The sequence below is a fragment of the Myxocyprinus asiaticus genome, chromosome 4 (genome assembly GCF_019703515.2).
Source record: "Myxocyprinus asiaticus isolate MX2 ecotype Aquarium Trade chromosome 4, UBuf_Myxa_2, whole genome shotgun sequence".
NCBI lineage: Eukaryota > Metazoa > Chordata > Actinopteri > Cypriniformes > Catostomidae > Myxocyprinus > Myxocyprinus asiaticus.
In genome coordinates this window covers 38,257,328-38,278,815 of record NC_059347.1, presented here as the reverse complement: position 1 = coordinate 38,278,815, position 21,488 = coordinate 38,257,328, and the positions used below count along the sequence as shown (strand labels likewise).

The window sequence follows — 21,488 nt, the reverse complement described above, 5'->3', positions numbered from 1 at the left end:
AACCTATATTAGGGTTATGTCATTGCTCAGGCACTGCGCAGTAAATCTAATAGGTTATTTTGAGGATGATGGCTTCAGCACGCAATATCCCCAGCAGCTGGGACAGACCATCCATAAAGTCTCCCTCTCTTTCTCTGTTTACCTCTTTTGCCCTCTCTCATCATTTTGTGAATTAATTTACTGTACGACGAAATTTCATGATCAAGTGCATAGAGCACAGACAAATTTCTACATAATCAAATAAGAATTTATTTTAATAGTTTGATATAATCTGCTGGCTTTCTTTATCCATCTTTACCCAAAGTGACTTTCTCATAAAGATGGATAAATAAATGATATCTCCTAAAAGAACACATGACAAAAGCCTCAAGACTTAAATGCCTTCTTGGGATAGCCAAGTTAACTGGTTTGTCCACTTGTTGTCAGACAATGGACTTTATTCTACAAACATGCAGTGACATCACATGGACCTATTCTAGTGAGCTTTAAGACACTTAACACTTATTAGAATGGCTCACCTGTTATTCAAATAACAACTATCAGTAACCACCCACCTTATTATCTATGCAAAACAAGCTGAACTATATGCAGTTCAACATTGTTAGGAGTCAGTGAATACAGACACATAGAGACATATGTGAATATATGAAAGTCATATTGTCTGTTCATAAGATAAATCATCCAACATTAAAATGTTTCTTGTTTGTAAAACAAACAAAAATCTCCCTCAGACAACTAATTCACAAATACATTTACATTTATGTCCTTAGACGATGGTTTCTGTCCAGCGACTAACAATACAATGATGAAAGTATAGATGTAACATATGCAAGAGAAAAGCAGCTGTCAGTCTTACCATGTTAATGTATTCCTACAGAAAAATAAAAATAATCGTCACCAATGATGCACATACTTTTGGTTTGCACTAAAACACTAAAGACAGTACATTTCTGTCTGTTTAATTGACTCCAGGCTCACTGTCTGGGCTTCACTGCTTTAATACCTTCCTTGGTCTTGTGATGTCAGAATCAAATTTGCCTTATTCAATAAAAGTTCCTTCTGTGCAGCAGTTCAGGCAAAGCAAAACAATCTATTTAATTTACATATCACTTACTTTAGCCTCATTTTGTAGAACATTTTAATTTCTGTAAAGGATATGCCTCAAGGAAGTAAATTACTAAATTATTATATGTATTCACTTATTTTAATAATTGTTAACACAGTTCTCTCTCATTTCTTAGGTAAGGGCACTCAGTGCTATAAATAAATGAAATAATGGTCCATTTCTGATGCAGACAATAAACAATTTATTTATATAATCGTCTATACATGACATTATTATAAAACAAAGTGCAGCACAACTTAAAATGGTCAAAAAATGAACGCATGATGTATGTTCCAAGTCACTTTATAAGAGCTGTTTAGTTAGGGATAAAGACAATATTCCATTTATTCCAGTGATTTTATTGTAAGCTAAGTGCATTCAAACATGCCCAACAATGAAAAATCTCATATGCAAAAAAATTTAATGACATATCAAAATGAAGAGACAAACAGACTTTAATGAGCCACAAATATGCATTTGTTCAAAATAAACTTTGCTCTATAAAGACCATTACCAGGTGAAGAAAAAACAAAGAGCAGTTTTACCAAAGAACGGTTAGACAACTGATTGCAAATGGCAACAGGTAAGGCACTTACATGTTTAAACAAACAAAAATGTCTAGTACTTCCATCAGCAGCAGCTGGGAGGAGGAATGACGAGCCATGAGCAGAAAGCAAGAATACAACTTTACTCTCTTTGGGAGGCCATCATTTTGGCTATTATAAAATTTTTGATTTAAAGAAATACTCAAATTTATCACAACCATACAGCAATAAAATATGAAAAAAGAAGAAGAAAACATAAGCAAACTCAAAGCCAATATGAAGTTCCAAAAGTCAGTACATAGTTTCCATTCAGTAGTGATTGAGCCCGTGTGGACTATACTAAAAAGCTTTCACTTGAATTTCACTCAAAGTGCTCTTCTCTCACCTCTCATCTTCTTTTTCTAAATGGAAATTATAAGATTTTTCACACTTCTCAGTAAATAAAAAAAGATCCTCTTCAATTTCTTCCTTACTCTTATTGCACAGGCCACATTGCATATTTTAAATGTTAAAAAATAACCATAGTAAACAACATAAAGACCAATAAAATTAATTATCAAAACATTCAAAAAACATTCACAATTAAGGTCAAGTTTAAACAATACTTATGCACTTGTTACCACCTCAGAGCACGGATCAAACTTTGTGTGTTCTGGTACACATATCAAACGCATAATTGTAGTAAACTGACATCTCAAGCGAGTCCCTATGACCACAATTTCATAATAAAATGTAATGCTTGAGCCTGTTAACACTGAATGTACATGACTGTCATTATCAGATGCCATGATGCTGTTTCATATAGGACACTTTAAAACAACCTTATAAAGGATTATAATGACACATTTCAACATCTTCTGGTCAACTTGAAGACTGTATTGTACTACTGAGTTGCTGCTAAAGCCTTTTTGCACATCACAGGCTACAATTTGTACAATAAACAGCTTAAGCTAAATTACATGAGAGCTGTACTCTAGTAGTACATTTCAGATCTAGTTAATCTGAAAAACTCCAGATGAGAAGCAAAATTTAACGTTCTAATACAAATAGCCGACAACATTCATGTTGCAGTTTTCTCTGGAAATAAGACTGATTATGTGGCTTTGTTGATGTTGTCATTTTAGCAAATGGCATAGGATGAATTTAAAAAACAACAAACGATTCAAGTAAATATCAGGGTGGAGTAACACAGTGGCTTCAATAGACATTTTCATGAATTTTAGACTGAATATCTGTTTGTAAGGCATAAGCTTTGGGTAAAATGTTGTTTATCACCTTGTTTTATTAATTTTGCTATAGCTAAAATCTTGTCTTGAATATGTATAAGTGTCTACATCTAATCTGGTTCAGTTTTTAATAACCCATAAATACTTGTCTACCACTCGAATTTGACCAACCAGTAATTTCTATGGTTTGGAAATTTCTATGATCATTAGGAAACTACAAGTGGTCTGATTATTTCTTCATTTCATAACACCTGGCCATAATGTTCAGCTTTTTCATATTTTTATCCAATGGATTGTAACTATTATGTGAATCAATTCAATTTGTCTCAGTTTTTCCTATCACATCTTTTCAATTGCATGATGGTTCCTCTGCAACAGCACAATTCAATTTGCTAGTAAACAAACTGGGTGACAAAATGTAGTAATTTATTTTGTTGGTAATAATACCAAAAGTACAATTTAAGGAATATTATGTGTTCAATACAGCTTAACCTAATTCAATAACATTTATGGCATAATGTTGACTAGCACAAAAATTATTCTTTAAAAAATGCACAACATGAGGTTACAGTGAGGCAATTACAATGGAAGTTAATGGGGCCAATTGTTGGAGGGTTTAAAGGCAGATATGCAAAGCTTATAATTTTATAAAAGCATTAACAGTAATTCTTCTGTTAAAACTAATGTATTATTTGAGATGTAAAGTTGTTTAAATTATCATTTTTTCAGTCTTTTTAGGGTTTTCAGTGTTCATGACGTTGCCACAGCAACGAAGTTGTAAAATATAACTTTACACAAAAGAGATAAGTGAGATTTTATCACACAAAAATCATGTTAACACTCATATTGTTTGTCTTGTGGCTATCCTTTTGAAACAGTGAATATTTTTGTGTTTACGGATTGGCCCCGTTCACATCCATTGTAAGTGCCTCACTGTAACCCAGATTTTTGCTTTATATAAAGACAAGGAGGGACAAGTCGTAATTAAATTTTCTGTAAATTTTTAATTTAGTGGTAAACAAAATTATGTCAAAAATGCTATTGATTGAGCTTAATTTGTATCGAACCTGGAATATTCCTTTAAAGTATCTTAAAATAGTAAGATTTAATTATGGAGATCAAATGAATATTTGAACAATCAGCTCTCCGCAAATAGTTTAGGGATTGTAGGAAAATCATATCCAATAGAGGCACTCAGCCTATATACCGGTTTTGATAGGTCTGGATTAAACCACCAACAGATGGTTCACAAGTATTTAAAACCTTAATAGGTAATGCTCCTTTAGCAAGACAAAGCAAAGCGTTATCAACAAAGCCGTTAATGAAGATCCAAGCCAGAGCATGCTTCTTTAATATATATCTAAGTTAAAGCACAGACAAACACATGAGAAATGCAGTGCAGTTATGTTAAGGGCTGTTGGAAGGAGGTCCAACTCTGGCCTGATTGTTCTCATGAGGTGTCTTGCAGCAACGGCCTCCATCGTAGCTTTCAGTGGCTGTAGGACTGTCGGTTTTTCTTGGAGCTATACCATTCACTGAGAAAGCAGTTCTGACATCTTTGAGAAGTCAGCTTTTTAAACTTTGCAACACAGTTAAAGAGAGCTTGGGAGAGCAAGAGGACTGCATGCCAAGAGCAGGGTCTTGCTCATTGTAGTCAATGGAGACTGTGGCAGAAAGTGTGAGGTCCTCTGTGGAGATGGCCAAATCACCGAGTTTAGCCAGTGAATTTGACCGTTTGAGCTGGGAGGGTATGGTTAGACCCGCAAGCCGCACACGGCTCTCAATCTCTTGGGCTCGCTGACGTACCATGCCTTGTTGCCCTCCCTGCATGCTCTGCAGACTTTTGCTGCTGGAGCTGCGCGTCAGGGCAAAGCTCTGCGGTGAGGAGCATGGTGTGAAAGTTTGATGTGGTGCTGGGCATTTAGCAGAGGCTATGGGGACGGTCCCCTCATCCACTTCCATGTCCTCTGTGGCAGTGTCCTCTACACTCAAGTCCATCTGTTCTGACTGAGGGATCTGTGTCTCCAGGTAGGTCCACTGGCTGAGCTCGGCAATAGGCCTCTCACCACCCAGACTGAGCTTTAGGAGAGTTAGCTCTGTAGTAGGACTGCTGGAGCTTCCCTTGCTGCCCTCCTCTTCCCCCTCCATTCTGTGCCTCTCATCCATGTCCTCAGTCTCCAAGGAATATTGCAAATCCTGAGGAAGATCTTTGCACCTCTTGGGCAAAGCCAGATGCTTGTGGTAAGCGTCCAAGCTCACCACTTCAGAAGCACCAGAGTAACATGTGCACTGGCAGTGTCCGCTGCACATGTGATGGCGAGGGGCAGGGGGAGGCACCTTACTGATGGCAATGGTACTGAATTGGTTTCCTCCAGGGGCCTGGATGGAGATACTGGGCAGGCCAGTGTGACGTGGCAGGTTAAGGCGATGGGTGCGACGTTCACAGCGGCGGCCGCTGGGCAGGCGCAGGCAGTCTCGGCACGACTGATATGAGGGCTTCACTTTGAAGGGGTTTCCAATGCTAGCACTGTCCTAAACCGATGAATACACACAGGCAGGGAGAATGGTTAGGTTTTTTAAAAGGTGTAAGAGTACGCGATGCTTTAGAGAAAGAAAAGCGTTTAGGATGGATTCACAGCTATAAGCTTGCATACAAGCCAGGAGAGCTGCCGCTACAGCTAAGACGTCATACTCACGTCAAAGCCAGAAGGGCAGCTGCGTTTCCCAGCCAGCCTGTTGCTGTTGTTGGCGTTCTCGTTGTTAAATCGGTTCAAGTTAGCCAGGCTTTCGTCTTCCCTCTGCGTCTCCTCGCCGCGTGCTAAGGCTGCCATCTCTGCTTCCTCTTTTTGTGCTTCCTCTTCATCCTCCTCCTCCACCGTGCTAAACTCCAGCCGCAAACGCATGTCCTCCAAAGGCTCCAACCGGCTGCAGGTCTGTGCTGCTGTTCCCTCCCCAGGAAGGGCCAAGTGAGCCATGGGGAAACCCTCATCATCCAACAATGCATCCCTCTCAACGTCCTCAATCTCAATGAAGACTCGCTCCATGCCTAAAATTGGAGGACCTCGAACTGGTGTGGAGGGTTCACTGTCCAGGGCGGTGTCAGAAAGTCGGCGGAAGTAGTAGTTGTAATTGAGATGGTCTGTTGGCTCATCTCCACAACAGGGGGAAGAACTTGCTCCTCCGTGGCCCCAAGCCGCTGCCTCCCGATCAGGGTGCAGCTCACCACTTCCAGCTGAGGCCTGGAGACCCTCCAATGAGTACTCATCACCATCCGGTTGCCAGAGTTTGTTGTGTCGCTGCTTGCTGCAATGACAGAAAACAGAGGTAGCAGTCACATCACTGATTGATTTTTTTCACATTATCAAAAAAAAAACTCACAAAACAAATATAAAGCAACGATTTGGTTCTTTATTGTGGGTTACAAAAGTCACCAGCATACTTTGTTTTGGATGCTTGTGTGCTAGTGTCCCTACTATTTCTATTCTCTTACTATTCACATTCCAGTGACTATCAAATTGCCTACAAATGTAAGTATTGAAAAACCTGTTGCTTTGGATAAAAGCGTCTGCTGAATGAATAAACGTAAATGCAAAAAAAAAAAAGTTTATGACGTTTCTCTTTATCTTGGCTTTTCCCACCTGGCATCTAAAATCCCCTCGTACTCAGCCAGTTGTCGCATGAAAGATGGATTGGGTTGTGCTATACTTCTCTTCTGTTTGACAAAATTGTGTGCCTTCTCAAGCGACCATCCATACTCCTTCATAGCATAAGCAATGACAGTGGATGCTGAGCGACTCACTCCCATCTTGCAATGTACTAGGCATTTAGAGTTGTTTTTCCTATACAAAAAGATATACAGAGCATCCAAGTCATAAACATTTTTGTCAAAAATTATTATATATTATTTTTTGTATAATAAGGGTAGCAAAAGCTAGCAGGCTCAAATATGACCGTTTATACGGCACAAAGGTTTAAGACAGACAGAAGGTGACAGCAACAGAGATACATTTTCCAATATCTTTCTAAACATGAAAGTAACTCACTTGGCTTTAACTATGAAGTTGTAGGTTTCATTCCAGTGGGCCAGCAGATCTGTTGTCTCATCATCATAAACACAGACGTTATAATAACAAAAGGTACCTGGGAAAAAGTTGTCAATCTCTCTTGTGACATTGAGGATATACCCAACCCTGCATAAAATAAATTAATGTTAGATAGTTTATTGCTGATCTGTGTTAAACACAAGTGTAATCTTAACTCAGTCCACACTTGAAACAATATCATAAATCTCTGCACTGACCCAGAGTCTTGGAGCTCTTCCAAACTGGATGCGTTCCATTCTGAGCCCTGAAATGAATGAGATGTACAACAAACATATCTTAAGGGACTTATTTGGCTACAGAATCTTTAAGCTCCAGTCAATAACAATATCTTTTGGTCGTAAACCTAAGCAGTCTTTTAAAGGGATAGTTCACCCAAAAATGAAAATGATCTTATCATTTACTCACCCTCATGCCATTCTAGATGTGTATGACTTTCTTCTTCAGCAGAACACAAACAAAGATTTTTAGAAAAATATCTCAGCTCTGTAGGTCCATACAATGCAAGTAAATGGTGATCAGACCTTTGTACTGTAGCTCCAAAAATCACATAAAGGAAACAAATGTAATCCATATGACTACAGTGTTTAAATCCAAATCTTCAGAAGCAATATAACAGGTGTGGATGAGAAACAGAAAAATATTTAACTCCTTTTTTATTCTAAATCTCCACTTTAACGTTCACTTCCAGATGTAAAAGTGAAAGTGGAGATTTAAAGATATTCTTCTAAAAATCTTTGTTTGTGTTCTGCTGAAGAAAGTCATACACATCTGGAATGGCATAAGGGTGATTAAATGATGAGAGAAATTTCATTTTATTCCATTACTATCGAGGAGAAATAGGAATATCCACAACTATTATCAGATATCGTCACACAGATCAGCCTCTCTTTTTTTTAGGTAAAAATATATGGCAAAAATGCTCTTAACATGAATCACTCGAGCATGTGGTGGAAAAGAAAGCTTGGAGGAGGAAGCTTTACCAGGTACAGATGGTCAAATATGAGTGTAGCCTTGTCCATCTGGCCCAAGATAAGCAGCATCTCATTGTCAATAAACTCTTTATACTCCCTCAGGTTGCAGCTCATGTGTTGTTCCAGTTCATTTCGGATCTACAAAAGTGAAAGGAATGAGTTCTGATTCAATTTAATGTTCCCTGCCTGCCACTGCCATTCAGTTAGGGTTCAGATGCTTCATTTTTAATCCATGGCATAAAAACCTCTTCACACATACCTCCTTGGAAGTAATATTTTCCAGGTCCTGAAACATCATTATGTTTCGGAGTTTGGCTGTGATCATACACTCTGTTATCTCTCTCTCAGCTGGCCTGTGTATGACACGAAACAAATATGTTGGTCTTGTTAATTAAAGGGGTCACAGCAAAATATTACAACTTTGGCCACATATTAAAATATTGATGGTCATATCTCATATCATCTTTTATTCACTTATATATTCTGTAATCAGCTCATCAATCAATTGCTGGAGTACAAATGTAGTGGTAGCAACAAAGATTTCTGCTTTAGACTATCCAGTGATACATAACTTACTGATCAGAAAACATGACTGGGGAGTCAGGCTGGGTGGTCTCCAGATCTGTCATGGCATTCCACTCATTGATACAGCTCTGCTCTGAGGAGATGCAGCTCTCATAATAGCCAGCCCAGGTGAGGGCCATTCCCCCTGGGAAATAGTTGTACCTGCGGGACACCTCACATGCTTTGTGCAATACCTGGAGGGCAGACCTGTAATAAAATTGAGGCTCTTACATTTGATTCCAACAATGTGTGTGTATATATACAGTATTTCACATAATAACAATGGCAGATTTATAAACAAAAAATAGAGGATCTATGTCATTGTTTAGCATATTTAATTTTAAATCCAAAATTTTCTTTCCTCTGTAAATCAAGCAACAAATAAAACACTGAGTCAACATACCACATGGCCTGGACTGACACAGGTTTAAAGACATGCAGCCTTCCTGCTGTGCTCACACTGAAACCTCTGAGAGAAGAGATAGAAAAGTTGAGGAATGCAAATTATGAGGTCTTGCAATTTTTGGAGATTATATGCATAGGATGATACGTGCAGCAGGACAATGCTGCTTTCCTGGACTTGTCAATGGAGCAATTTCACACCACAAGTCAGTGGAAAATTCTCTCTGCACAGTGTGACATTAAAGTCTGCCAATAGCCCCCAGGTCACATGCACAGAGACCTTAAACATGTTATTTCATACTGAACCTGCAGAGGTCATTCTCTGTACACAGAACATCAAGGAATTTGTGATTGGTTTTAATGGATTTTCTTTGTCATTTCAGATGTAATAACCATAAATTTGGGAATGTGGCAAACAACATTTTTATGAGAAAGAAAGGAAGGTAGATCTTTTGGAAAACTACAGCAGGTGTTAAAAAATATACAAAAAAATAATTATAGTGCCAACATACTTTTTAAACTCAATACTTGACTGGGCAAATAACTGGGCCTGAAATGTTCAGGCCAATACTTTAAGGCCTAGCTTAAAATAGGCTTTGACCTTAGCTCTATAGGAAATGAAGCAGTATATTTACCCATCTCCATCCAAGTGGATCTTGGTGTCACTCCACAGCGGAAGGGTCATCCCAAAAGAGCAGCTTTTACCATGACAAACCAACAAACAAACATACATGCGTCTTCTAATAAATGTAACATAAACAATGCAGAAGTCTACAGAGAATGCATTTAATTTTGTCGGCAAGGCAGTTAGTTTGCTCTATCCTCCCGTGTCCCTACCTGTCCTTTTCTGTGAAATCCATACCCAGCAGTATGTTCTCTTCAGTGTCTTCATGCCCATTTGTGTAGACAACCACCATGTACCGCACATGATCCATCCACGCACTTTCTAACCTAACAGCCTGTTGATGGAGATAGCGTAAATGAGTGAATGTACTTTGAAGTAGAGGTTGACCGATATATCAGTTTTACCAATATATAGGTGCTAATAGTTGCTTTTTGGAACTATCGTTTATCTGCAAAAAATCAACGCTGATAGTTGCTGAGAATTTTTTTTTTTATTCCTCTGTTTCTGGCACTTGAGGGTGCTATGTTAAAGGATTAGTTTACCTAAAATTTAAATTCTCTCATCATTTACTCACCCTCATGACATCCCAGATGTATATGACTTTCTTCAGCAGAACACAAATTAAGATTTTTAAAAGGATATTTCAGCTCTGTAGGTCCATAAAATTCAAGTGAATGGGTGCCAAAATTTTTAAGCTACAAAATGCACATAAACAAAACACAGCATAAAAGTAATCCATAAGACTCCAGTGGTTTAGTCCATGTCTTGGAAGAGAAACATTTCAATATTTAAGTCCTTTTTTCCTATCACTATCCACTTTCACTTACTATTACATTCTTCTTCTTTTGGTGATTCACATTCTTCATGCATTTTGCCACCTACTGGACAGGGAGGAGAATGTATAGTAAAAACAGACTTAAATATTGATCTGTTTCTCACCCATACCTTGGTACAAGCAGTGGGACATCATATCGCTTCAGAAGATAAGGATTTAACCACTGGAGTATGTATGTTTTTATGCTGACTTTGTGCGTTTTGGAGCTTAAAATTATTGGCACCCTTTCAGTTGCATTGTGAGGACCAACAGAGCTGAGATATTCTTCTAAAAATCTTCGTTTGTGTTCTGCTGAAGAAAGAAAGTCATGCACATCTGGGATGGCATGAGAGTGAGTGAATGATGAGAGAATTTTCATTTTTGGGTGAACTATCCCTTTAAGACCTCCTTGGTTCGACAAAAAAAACAGTGCCTCTAGAGGTGAAATAAAAACAATCACTGACTCCACATGGAGTTTGTTGTACCACGTGACTATGCTATGCACAGAGCTGGTTACTTAAGAAGCTGATTTAAAACAGAGTCATATACACATTATCATAGTCATGGTACAATAAATCAATAATTTAAGCCAACCGAAATGTAAAAGTAGGTGGATTGACAATTAATTTGTTTATAACTAATTTGCTGCATTGAAGAACTGTATGTTTGCCGACAAGGTTGTGAGGATGCTAACATTGCTAAAGCGGAGAATAGCGTGAAGCCTCCACACGCGCTTTGTCTCCATGGTAACGTGCTCAACAAGCCACGTGATAAGATGCGCGGATTGGCTGTCTCAGACGCGGAGCCCAACTGAGATTCGTCCTCCGCCACTCGGATTGAGGCGAGTCACTACGCCACCACAAGGACCTAGAGCGCATTGGGAATTGGGCATTCCAAATTGGGGAGAAAAAAAAAATTACAAATAAGAGTCCCTGCTATATTGCTGACTTGTTCATAGTTAAAAGTCCCACTTTATGCACCAAATCTTATTTTATTTTCGTTATTATTGGTATTTTGGTTGGACATTAAACTGCATCTGAGACTAATTTTGGACTGTTGTTGCCATTATGTCTGCACCTGTCACAATAAGGAAAGGGTAAGAATTTTTTTTAACATTCAATAAACCGATTTTAAAGCTATTGGCCGATTAATCGGTTATCCACCTTTTCCACCAGCTTAGTTATCGGTATCTGCAAAATCCACTATCTGTCGACCTCTACTTTAAAGTAGATTTTCTAACACTGTACTCTGAAAAATTAATCACATTGTAAGTTTGTCACTTACCAATTTGATTCTGTCCTCAGAGCGAAGGGTGTTTATCATTACTTGTAGGTGCTGTGGTAGATCACCTTTAACCCCAAAAAACAATGATAAACAGAAAAAAACTCAATGTTACATTGTTATGGACAATAAAGAACTAGCTTCTTCAACAATGACATCACACTGTAACGGAAATCCATTACGTCCACCTGTACTCTGGTGGTTTACCTGCGTTTTTGTGAAGGGTGGGTGTCCTGGGCCCTTGTGGACTGCTGCCTTGCTGTAAAAACAAAGCTGCCCCCTTTACCATGAAGAAACTTTCACTCAAGCTGAAACAGGCCATACACACAATTATGAACATACTCAAAAAGTTAGATGAATTACCATAGTTAAAAAAGAATGAATGGATTAAATAAACTAAGGAAATATTACTGACCTCAGGTTTGCTTTTCCATCACCGTCACTGCCTACATCCTGACAAATAAAAATAGCATGCAAGAATAAAAAAAAAAAAAAAGTGCTTTGGTAGAAAACGTGGTTCGTGAAATGACTTCACTTATCCCAAAAAATGTTCTCTCTCATCCTGGTTTACAGTCAAACACAAAGCCACTACAGAATATTTCATTCAGGACCATAAACAGCATAGACGTAGAGTGGGACATGTCCCCCCAAAATTCAGAATAGTGGATCAGTTTTAAATACTAGGTTCCATCCTTGGTTTGACAGACTCTAGGCTTGAGATTTTAAGTAGTATGTAGAGCCATTTTACTCATAAGCAAAACAAAAACACACATGGGGTGGATTTGTGATACATTAAAAATGGAAAGCCTCAGGGATGGGCATTAATGTGGCCTTATACTACAAAGGCTAGCTTATTAGAGGGCTGTCTCTGAGATCAGCGTGAACAACAAATCTGGTGGGAAGACATGACAAAATGCTAGGCCTCATGATTGGTCACCAGGCAGAGTGTCTATACTATGACATCATTGCAGCGGCAGTGAATGTATTGAGAGAGCTGCCAATTCTCAATTGGTCAGGAGTATCAAATATTGAATCCTAATTTAAACTACTATAAAGCATATTCGTGATATGGCTAAAAATATTTCTCGACATTTTGCTTCATGCATTAGATATTACAAAGCAGCACTTAGTTTATCCCCATCAATGTACTTTTATCTTCGAATAAGATTATAGGGGCCGTTCAGACAGAGAGCGTTCTTGCGCTAAAAAATAAAAAAATTGTAGACGCGGCGAAATTAATAGAGCATAACGCAAGTGTCTCGTGACGCGTTTTAACAGCTGAAGTTCTTTTTAACTTAACACGGCGTCCCTGCTCGGGACGCTGAGAGAGAGAAAAACAGCGGCTAAACGGTTCAAAAACGTCCATCTATCGCACGTTTACACAGAACACAATTGAAAAGCAGAGCGGTGTGAACGCCCCTTAAGACTACTGCAAGTGAAGTAGGATACACTTTAGAAAGGACATATATTTGACATATAACCATTATACAATCCGACTCTGCTTTGTTTTGTTTGGGCAAATCAAGTTAATCATCATCATCATCCCGCGCGCACTCACGTACACTGGCTGAAAACAACCTTACTAATGTCAAAACTTCACCACGCGCTCATCTACACAGCAGGTTAAACTCGGCAACTTCTCGTGGTAAATGACTGATTTTATCACATTTGCACATGATTAGAAAGGTGATGTGTCGGAGGAATGCTGCATGAGCAACAGGCCTGGTTAACAGTAGCTCTTTAAGCCTTTTTACACATGCATCCCCGGCATTTTCCTCCCCCGTCAGCCTCCACTCACCTCCCCCGCGTTGGTGCTGGCTGAGGATGCGGCGCTGGGTGTAGGGGAGCGCTGCAGTGTCACCAGAGCCATGGCTGGGGTAAAGCTTCCAGGGAAACCTCACAGGCGCTGGGGTGACCGAGGAGGAGACGCTGAGATATCCTGTTTTGCACCCGCCGCCAATGACGGGGTTAATACATTCAGAGGCGCATTTAATCTATTTAGCGCCCGCTTCACCGGAGCGATAAACCCATCATCGGCTTTGTCATCCAACTCAGCGATTCTGAAAATGGTCATCCACGCGAACGATGCCAATAAATAACGGGTGCTCCCCGGCAGAACCCTTCATTTAGTGGCCATACATGATGGACCTCATTTAGGGACCGCCGTCCGTGGTTGGTGTAGTTCTGTGATTGTCTGCGTTATGGGTTTCTGGGCCAACCGCGTGAAGGTGACTTGCACTTCTCCCTGACAACAGTGCATCCTATGCAGACTCAACACCCAATCATCCACATTACACCAGCCCTTATGATGTGAAGACTGTTTGCCTTGATATGTCAAAACTAACGTAATGCGTGAGCTTTAGATTTTCCCTCCCTCCCTGAGGAGGATGAATTTGTCTACAACCAAAAATGGATCCGTTTTTATGTATCCCAAGTGTCACAAGAACCTATCATCATAAACAGGCTATTGTAACATTTAAAAAAGACCAGAATCATAGATTTCCTTTTAAAGAGCATACTGCTTATATTTCATTAACACATCTTTAAATTGAAATATCTAAAACTGCATTTTGAGTGGTGCACTTACAGTACATGATCTTCAGTATATACCAGTATGGCATCCTTACTGATTAATATACACACAACATTTTGACTTTGCATTGTCAGTCTATTATCGCACTGCTTCAGTTCAGTGTTTGTTATCAACGACTAATGTTGTTCGAGGACTCGGCTGCCTCAGTGCCACTGGGCTTCTCTGTGTTTTCTTGTTCCATGGTGGTTGATTAATGAGTTGATTAATGAAGGCTCCGCCCCATTGTCTCCATGGGCAAAACCCAGGATGCTGCTGCGCCCAGCAAGCAGCATATGAAATACACGGACAGAGTCAGGTAGACTGATGATTTCAGAAGCACCTGAGTGGGGACATACACAAACACACAGGACACTAGTGAGAAAGTGGTTTGAACTTTCAATACATATTCAATACACTTTCCTCATCGCTGAAACTCCATTCACTGAGGGAATGTTCTACCTGAGCAACAAATGGTGTGATGAGAGCTCTAACACGTGCCATCTCACTGCTTGTACCAATACCAATAGCCCTGGTTGCTGTGGGGGAAACCTAGAGGTCAAAATAAAAATCGGAAGTGGTATTTTAAAAGAACATTCTGCTGGGATTGACTGAAATATTGTGATCTGCTGTAAGTCTCACCTCAGGTGTATAAACATATGCAACCTGCCAACCCCCTGATATACAGGCTTGGGCAATGAAAATAAATACTGTGAGAACAATCCTGCAAATGTAAATGCAAAAGGTTTTATTCAGACCCTTAACCAATTCTTTTATTTGACTAAATTACAGACCCGACATCGAAATTAGGTTGTTTGTGATAGTTTGCCTTCTTTTGCAGCTATGCAATTTTAGCATGTTTATGATCAAGTTGCTGGATCATAAACTTAAAGGGATATTCAAGTTCAATACAAATTAAACTTTCAAAAAAAAGGTTTACATTTTTTTCTTCCTGACCAGAATCAATAATTAGTGAAGGTCACTAGAAACGTGTAGACATATTATTTCACAGCTATACAGCTGTGCTCAAAAGTTTGCATACCCTTGGAGAATTGGTAATATATGTACCATTTTTAAAGAAAACATGAGTGAGCAGGCAAAACACATTTCTTTTATTTCTTATGGGATTCATATTCAACTGTAGGTTATAACAGAATGGCACAATCATAAAACAAAACATGGCAACAAAGAAAAAAATGAAATGACCCATGTTCAAAAGTCTGCATACCCTTAGTTCTTAATACTGTGTATTGCCCCCTTTAGCATCAATGACAGCGTGCAGTCTTTTGTAATAGTTGTCTATGAGGCCCCAAATTCTTGCAGGTGGTATAGCTGCCCATTTGTCTTGGCAAAATGCCTCCAGGTCATGCAAAGTCTTTGGTCGTCTTGCATGAACTGCACATTTGAGATCTCCCCAGAGTGGCTCGATGATATTAAGGTCAGGAGACTGTGATGGCCACTCCAGAACCTTCACCTTCTTCTGCTGTAACCACTGGAGGGTCAACTTGGCCTTGTGCTTAGGGTCATTGTCATGCTGGAAAGTCCAAGAGCGTCCCATGCGCAGCTTTCGTGCAGAAGAATGCAAATTGTCTGCCAGTATTTTATGCATTCATCTTGCCATCAATTTTCACAAGATTCCCTGTGCCTTTAGAGCTCACACACCCCCAAAACATCAGTGAGCCACCACCATGCTTCACAGTGAGGATGGTATTCTTTTCACTATGGGCCTTGTTGACCCCTCTCCAAACATAGCGCTTATGGTTGTGACCATAAAGCTCTATTTTGGTCTCGTCACTCCAAATTACAGTGTGCCAGAAGCTGTGAGGCATGTCAAGGTGTTGTCGGGCATATTGTAACCAGGCTTTTTTGTGGCATTGGCGCAGTAAAGGCTTCTTTCTGGCAACTCGACCATGCAGCTCATTTTTGTTCAAGTATCATTGTATTGTGCTCATTGAAACAAGCACACCATCTTTTTCCAGAACAGCCTGTATTTCTCCTGAGGTTACCTGTGGGTTAAATTTCTTTGTATCCTGAACAATTCTTCTGGCAGTTGTGGCTGAAATCTTTCTTGGTTTACCTGACCTTCAAATCAAATCAAAATCAAATCACTTTTATTGTCAAACAACCATATACACAAGTGCAATAGTATGTGAAATTCTTGGGTGCAATTCCGAGCAACATAGTAGTCGTGACAATAATGAGACATATACCAATTTACAATAAACATCGGATTTACACAACACAGTTTACATATCTAATATACACATAATTACACACAACACAATATTCAAATAATAACATACAATGTACAGTATACAATACACACAATATAGAGTACACATTATACAATAAAAATAGTGTATATATAGTATATATAAAATATACAGTAGGTTGTATTGTACTGTATTAACAATCAGGCTGTCGGTTGATAGTAAGTTGCCAGTGTGTTGTTAAGAGAGAATATAATTTATGACAGTCTGGTGTGAGATAATAAGAGTAATAAAGTGCAGTGCTGATGTATTTGATCATGAGAGATCAAGAGTTCAAAAGTCTGATTGTTTGGGGGAAGAAGCTGTCATGAAGTCGGCTGGTGCGGGTCCTGATGCTGCGATACCACCTGCCTGATGGTAGCAGTGAGAGCAGCCCATGGCTCGGGTAGCTGGAGTCTCTGATGATCCTCCAAGCTTTTTTCACACACCGCCTGGTATATATGTCCAGTGTGTCAGAGTGTGCACCTCCTCTCTGTAGGCTGTTTCATCATTGTCAGTGATCAGACCTACCACCATCGTATCATCAGCAAACTTAATGATGGCATTGGAGCTGAGTCATGTGTGTACAGAGAATACAGGAGTGGGCTGAGAACACAGCCCTGTGGGGCTCCAGTGTTGAGGGTCAGTGATGAGGAGATGTTGCTGCCCATTCTAACCACCTGGCGTCTGCTTGACAGGAAGTCCAGGATCCAGCTGCACAGCGAGCTGTTTAAGCCCAGAGCCCAGGGTTTCTCATCAAGCTTGGAGGGCACTATGGTGTTGAATGCTGAGCTGTAGTCTACAAACAACATTCTCGAATAAGTGTTCTTTTTTCCAGGTGGGAGAGAGCAGTGTGTATTGTGGATGCAATGGCATCAGTGGAGTGGTTGTTGCGGTAAGCAAACTGCAATGTGTCCAGTGATGGAGGCAGCACAGAGCAGATGTAATCTCTGATTAGTCTCTCAAAGCATTTGCTGATGATGGGGGTCAGAGCAACAGGACGCCAGTCATTTAAGCATGTGATTTTGGATTGCTTTGGAACAGGCACAATGGTGGACATTTTAAAGCATGTGGGGACCACAGACAAGGAGAGGGAAAGGTTGAAAATGTCCGTAAAAACACCAGCCAGTTGGTTCGCACACGCTCTGATGACGTGGCCCGGAATGCCGTCTGGACCCTTGGCTTGGTATCAAGAAATCCCCGAATTTGCCACTTCTTAATAAGTGATTGAACAGTACTGACTGGCATTTTCAAGGCTTTGGATATCTTTTTATATCCTTTTCCATCTTTATAAAGTTCCATTACCTTGTTACGCAGGTCTTTTGACAGTTCTTTTCTGCTCCCCATGGCTCAGTATCTAGCCTGCTCAGTGCATCCACGTGAAAGCTAACAAACTCAGACTACTTATACACAGGCACTAATTGCAATTTAAAAAGCTACAGGTGTGGGAAATTAACCTTTAAACCTGTGTGTGTCACCTTGTGTGTCTGTAACAAGGCCAAACATTCAAGGATATGTAAACTTTTGATCAGGGCCATTTGGGTGATTTCTGTTATCGTTATGATTTAAAAAGGAGCTAAACAATTATGTGATAATAAATGGCTTCATATGATCACTATCCTTAAAAAAGAAATTTCACAATTTCTGCCAGGATATGCAAACTTTTCAGCACAACTGTACATCAGTGGTGTTTAGTAACTTGCATAATTATTAATCATGAGAAGGCATGGTCTAACGTATACCAGTGGTAATGAAATATATACATATATATAATTAGGAGGATCAATAAATTATGAACAATTTACTGCCATTGCCTGATTAATATGTAATAATGTAATCCATAAAAAAGTTACTATAATCTGATGGAGTATTTTAAAATGTAATTTAATCTGATTACAAGTATTTGATTTTTGTATCAAATGTTCCGGGTTCGATACAAGTTAAGCTCAGTCAACAGTATTTGTGGCATTATATTGATTACCACAAAAATTTATTTTGATTTGTCTCTCCTTTTCTTTAAACGAAGTGAATGGGGGCCAATCAGTAAACGTTAAAATACTCAGTTTCAAAATTATAGCCACAAGATGTAAACAATATGTGTGTTAACATGATTTAAATTCTGTGGTTCGGTGTAAAGTTATAGCCAATTTTACAACTTTGTTACCATGATGATGTAATGTCAACGAACCCTAAAACGACTGTAAAAATGACAATTTAACAACTTTACAGCTCAAATAATACAGACGTTTTAACAGAAGAATTAAGGCAAGTGCTTTAATAAAATTATATGCTTCACATTTCTGTTTAAACCTTCCAAAAACTTCCATATGCCACATTCACTTTCATTTTCCCCATTCACTTCCATTGTAAGTGCCTCACTGTAACCTCGATTTTTGCTTTTTTTTTTTAAGAAAAGGTGGAACGAGTTGAAATACATTTTTGTGGTAATCAGCATTATGCCACAAATAATGTTGATTGAACTAAACTTGTATTGAAGCCGGAACATTCCTTTAATAATCAATGAGCAAAGCAGAGGCAAGAGGAGATTCTAAGAAAAGATACTTGACTACAAGTCTCATATACTGTACCTGTCTTTTGGCTACAAGTCTTCCTTTAGGCACAGAACTCCCATTGGCTGCAGCTATATTTTTCAGAGTATTCAGGGCCTTATCCTCTCTGCCTCTCAGTACATCAAATCTAGCACTCTCCGGCAACCACTACATTACAAATTAGCATAATCAGCATTACTTTAGTCACTTTCATGTTCAAAATCTAGAATGTATGCAATTTGCAATATCTGATACACTCAAACCTAAACAATATAGACCATGTTACAACCATACAAACACAGCAGGAGGCAGCAAAGGCAAGGAGAGGCATGGTGGACAATGCTAGCAGCCATTTCCAGCCTAGTGTAGGCATGATCAGTGTAGCCAGTAAAACTTCAAACACAGCACCCAGGGTCCAGAATGCCTATCAGAGCACCGGTGTGATTAATTATTAGGGACATGCTTTATAAGTGCAACATGTGTAACAAACATTTAAAAGATTGACACACTTCGCTAGCTTTCCTTATGGGAGAAAGAAAGCTAATAGTAAATTTAACATACAGTACATTGTTTCAGTCAGTTGCAGCATCAACTAACTAACTATGTGGTATAATTGTTTAACTGCATACTGAAAAAGTGGGTTATATTAAAGAAACGGTGCATGCTCAAGATTACCCCTAACAGGATTATGGCAGTCCCTCTGGATTTCACTGGGAGGAATTCAGTATATAATGTCATTCTGTAGGGGAGAATGAATTATTCTGAAATGAACAAGGCTTGGCATAACGATTTCACTGTACAATTTAACTAAATAAAAAAGTGTAATAAAAAACATAAAATAAAAAATAAAAATAATTAAAAGGCGTCTGTGTTAAAGGGATAGTTCAGCCAAAAAAGAAAATTCTCTCATAATTTACTCACCCTCATGCCATCCCAGATTGTTATGACTTTCTTTCATCTGCTGAACACAAATGAAGATTTTTAGAAGCATAAAAGTAATCCATAAGACTCCAGTGGTTAAATCAATATTTTCAGAAGAGATATGATAGGTGTGGGTGAGAAACAGATCACTTTCACATTCTTCTTCGTGTTTTTGGTGATTCTCATTCTTCATGCATATCGCCCCCTACTGGGCAGGGAGAAGCAAAAAAGGACTTATATATTGATCTGTTTCTCACCCACACCTGTCATATCACTTCTGAAAATGTGGATTAAAACACCAGAGTCTTTTGGATTACTTTTATAATGCCTTCATTGTATGCACCTACAGAGCTGAAATATTCTTCTAAAAATCATAAATTGTGCCTACCTGAGATTTCAAAGCTTCTGATGTTTCAGTCCCCCAAATCCACTTGCTCCAGAACAGTGCAAACTCCTTGATCGTTGGGCTCATTCTCCCCAGACTGCTCCTCCTTAACTGTAAGGATGCTTTTGTCATCTGTCTGGAATGTCAAAACTAAACACAACACACCAAAACAAATTTTAATCCTATAGTTTTAGCCTGTATTTGGTATGTTTTTAATACACAGCCTCCTAACTTATTGGATTCTGTAGTAACTGATTCAGTGCCTACAAAAATTTAAAAATGACAAAGCTGCCTCTGAAACTTCCACCAGACAGTATTACACAAATTGGCAAAATGGTTATGAGCTATAAATCTGTTTACAACAAAGCTATGGGCATTTCATTTCATAAACTAAACCTGTATCCTGTTTCTGACATTTCTAGGCAAAGGTTGTCAGTTTATAAAACATTACTTTAATACAGTATGTTGATTAAAAGTTCTCAGTAAGAAACCAGCTCAAGCCTTTAACAACCACTACACTTTTGACAAATTCACTCAAAACATTTACATGTATTACCTGATATCTGTGTCTTTCCACCATTTGTAACCCACTTGTGATGGTATTTTTAACACACTCATTTATCTTGCTCTGATGGAACAGTACACCACAACAATGCATTTGGTTATGGAACAGGTTAGACATGCATGCAACTCTGATTACATCAAAACAACCTCAGGGATAAACTGAAAAATTGGGCTTGGCCTCATGTGGAGAGACAGTCCTCCAGGGTACAACCTACATAGCATCATGTCATCCCTCAACAATCAGCCATTCAGTTTTAAAAAGGGAAATTCAGCTAACAGTGAAGTGTGTGATTCACTAAAATCTTGTTTATTTCCTATATTAAAGCATGTCAGATAAACAAAAATACAGAACAGGAAGCTCTATTCTAACAAACAAGACACTTGCACCTTTGTACATTGAATGGTGAAGGACTATAATGTCTTGTTGACTGTGGTTTTTATAATCCTTTCTTTTTCATCTTTTTGCCAGAAATAAAATATTAGGCCACAAAATATAAATGTGTGTTGATTTTATGCTGGAAAATATAAAATAAGTAGGACAAAATGCACAACAGCAACAAGATAACACAGTAACAAAGGGAAAGTTAAATAAAATTGTTCAAGACAGTGCTTAGA

General features: G+C 38.9%; 2 protein-coding genes across 4 annotated transcripts; both read right to left on the bottom strand.

The window, feature by feature from the left end:
• Positions 1 to 1,296: 1,296 nt before the first annotated feature.
• On the bottom strand, positions 1,297 to 13,794 carry LOC127440196 (protein phosphatase Slingshot homolog 1-like). Of its 2 annotated transcripts, XM_051696658.1 has the most exons (15): positions 13,435 to 13,794; positions 12,052 to 12,089; positions 11,844 to 11,944; positions 11,640 to 11,704; positions 9,754 to 9,875; positions 9,552 to 9,614; positions 8,918 to 8,983; positions 8,527 to 8,721; positions 8,210 to 8,303; positions 7,960 to 8,088; positions 7,177 to 7,223; positions 6,920 to 7,066; positions 6,515 to 6,715; positions 5,573 to 6,179; positions 1,297 to 5,408 (listed from the first exon to the last, which is right to left on the bottom strand). In XM_051696658.1, the coding sequence occupies exons 1-15, from the start codon at positions 13,504 to 13,506 to the stop codon at positions 4,443 to 4,445; spliced, it is 2,913 nt and encodes a 970-aa protein (XP_051552618.1). In that variant the 5' UTR covers positions 13,507 to 13,794; the 3' UTR covers positions 1,297 to 4,442. The 2 variants fall into 2 exon arrangements, with proteins under 2 accessions (XP_051552618.1, XP_051552619.1); XM_051696659.1 differs by lacking the exon at positions 13,435 to 13,794 and having other exon boundaries at positions 11,844 to 11,895; positions 12,052 to 12,091.
• A 350-nt stretch (positions 13,795 to 14,144) lies between these two features.
• Positions 14,145 to 20,993, bottom strand: LOC127439617 (synaptic vesicle 2-related protein-like). Of its 2 annotated transcripts, none has more exons than XM_051695817.1 (8): positions 20,866 to 20,993; positions 20,313 to 20,459; positions 19,925 to 19,964; positions 19,679 to 19,742; positions 19,293 to 19,427; positions 19,043 to 19,171; positions 14,668 to 14,757; positions 14,145 to 14,548 (listed from the first exon to the last, which is right to left on the bottom strand). In XM_051695817.1, the coding sequence occupies exons 4-8, from the start codon at positions 19,739 to 19,741 to the stop codon at positions 14,432 to 14,434; spliced, it is 534 nt and encodes a 177-aa protein (XP_051551777.1). In that variant the 5' UTR covers position 19,742; positions 19,925 to 19,964; positions 20,313 to 20,459; positions 20,866 to 20,993; the 3' UTR covers positions 14,145 to 14,431. The 2 variants fall into 2 exon arrangements, with proteins under 2 accessions (XP_051551777.1, XP_051551776.1); XM_051695816.1 differs by having other exon boundaries at positions 19,925 to 19,961.
• Positions 20,994 to 21,488: the final 495 nt, after the last annotated feature.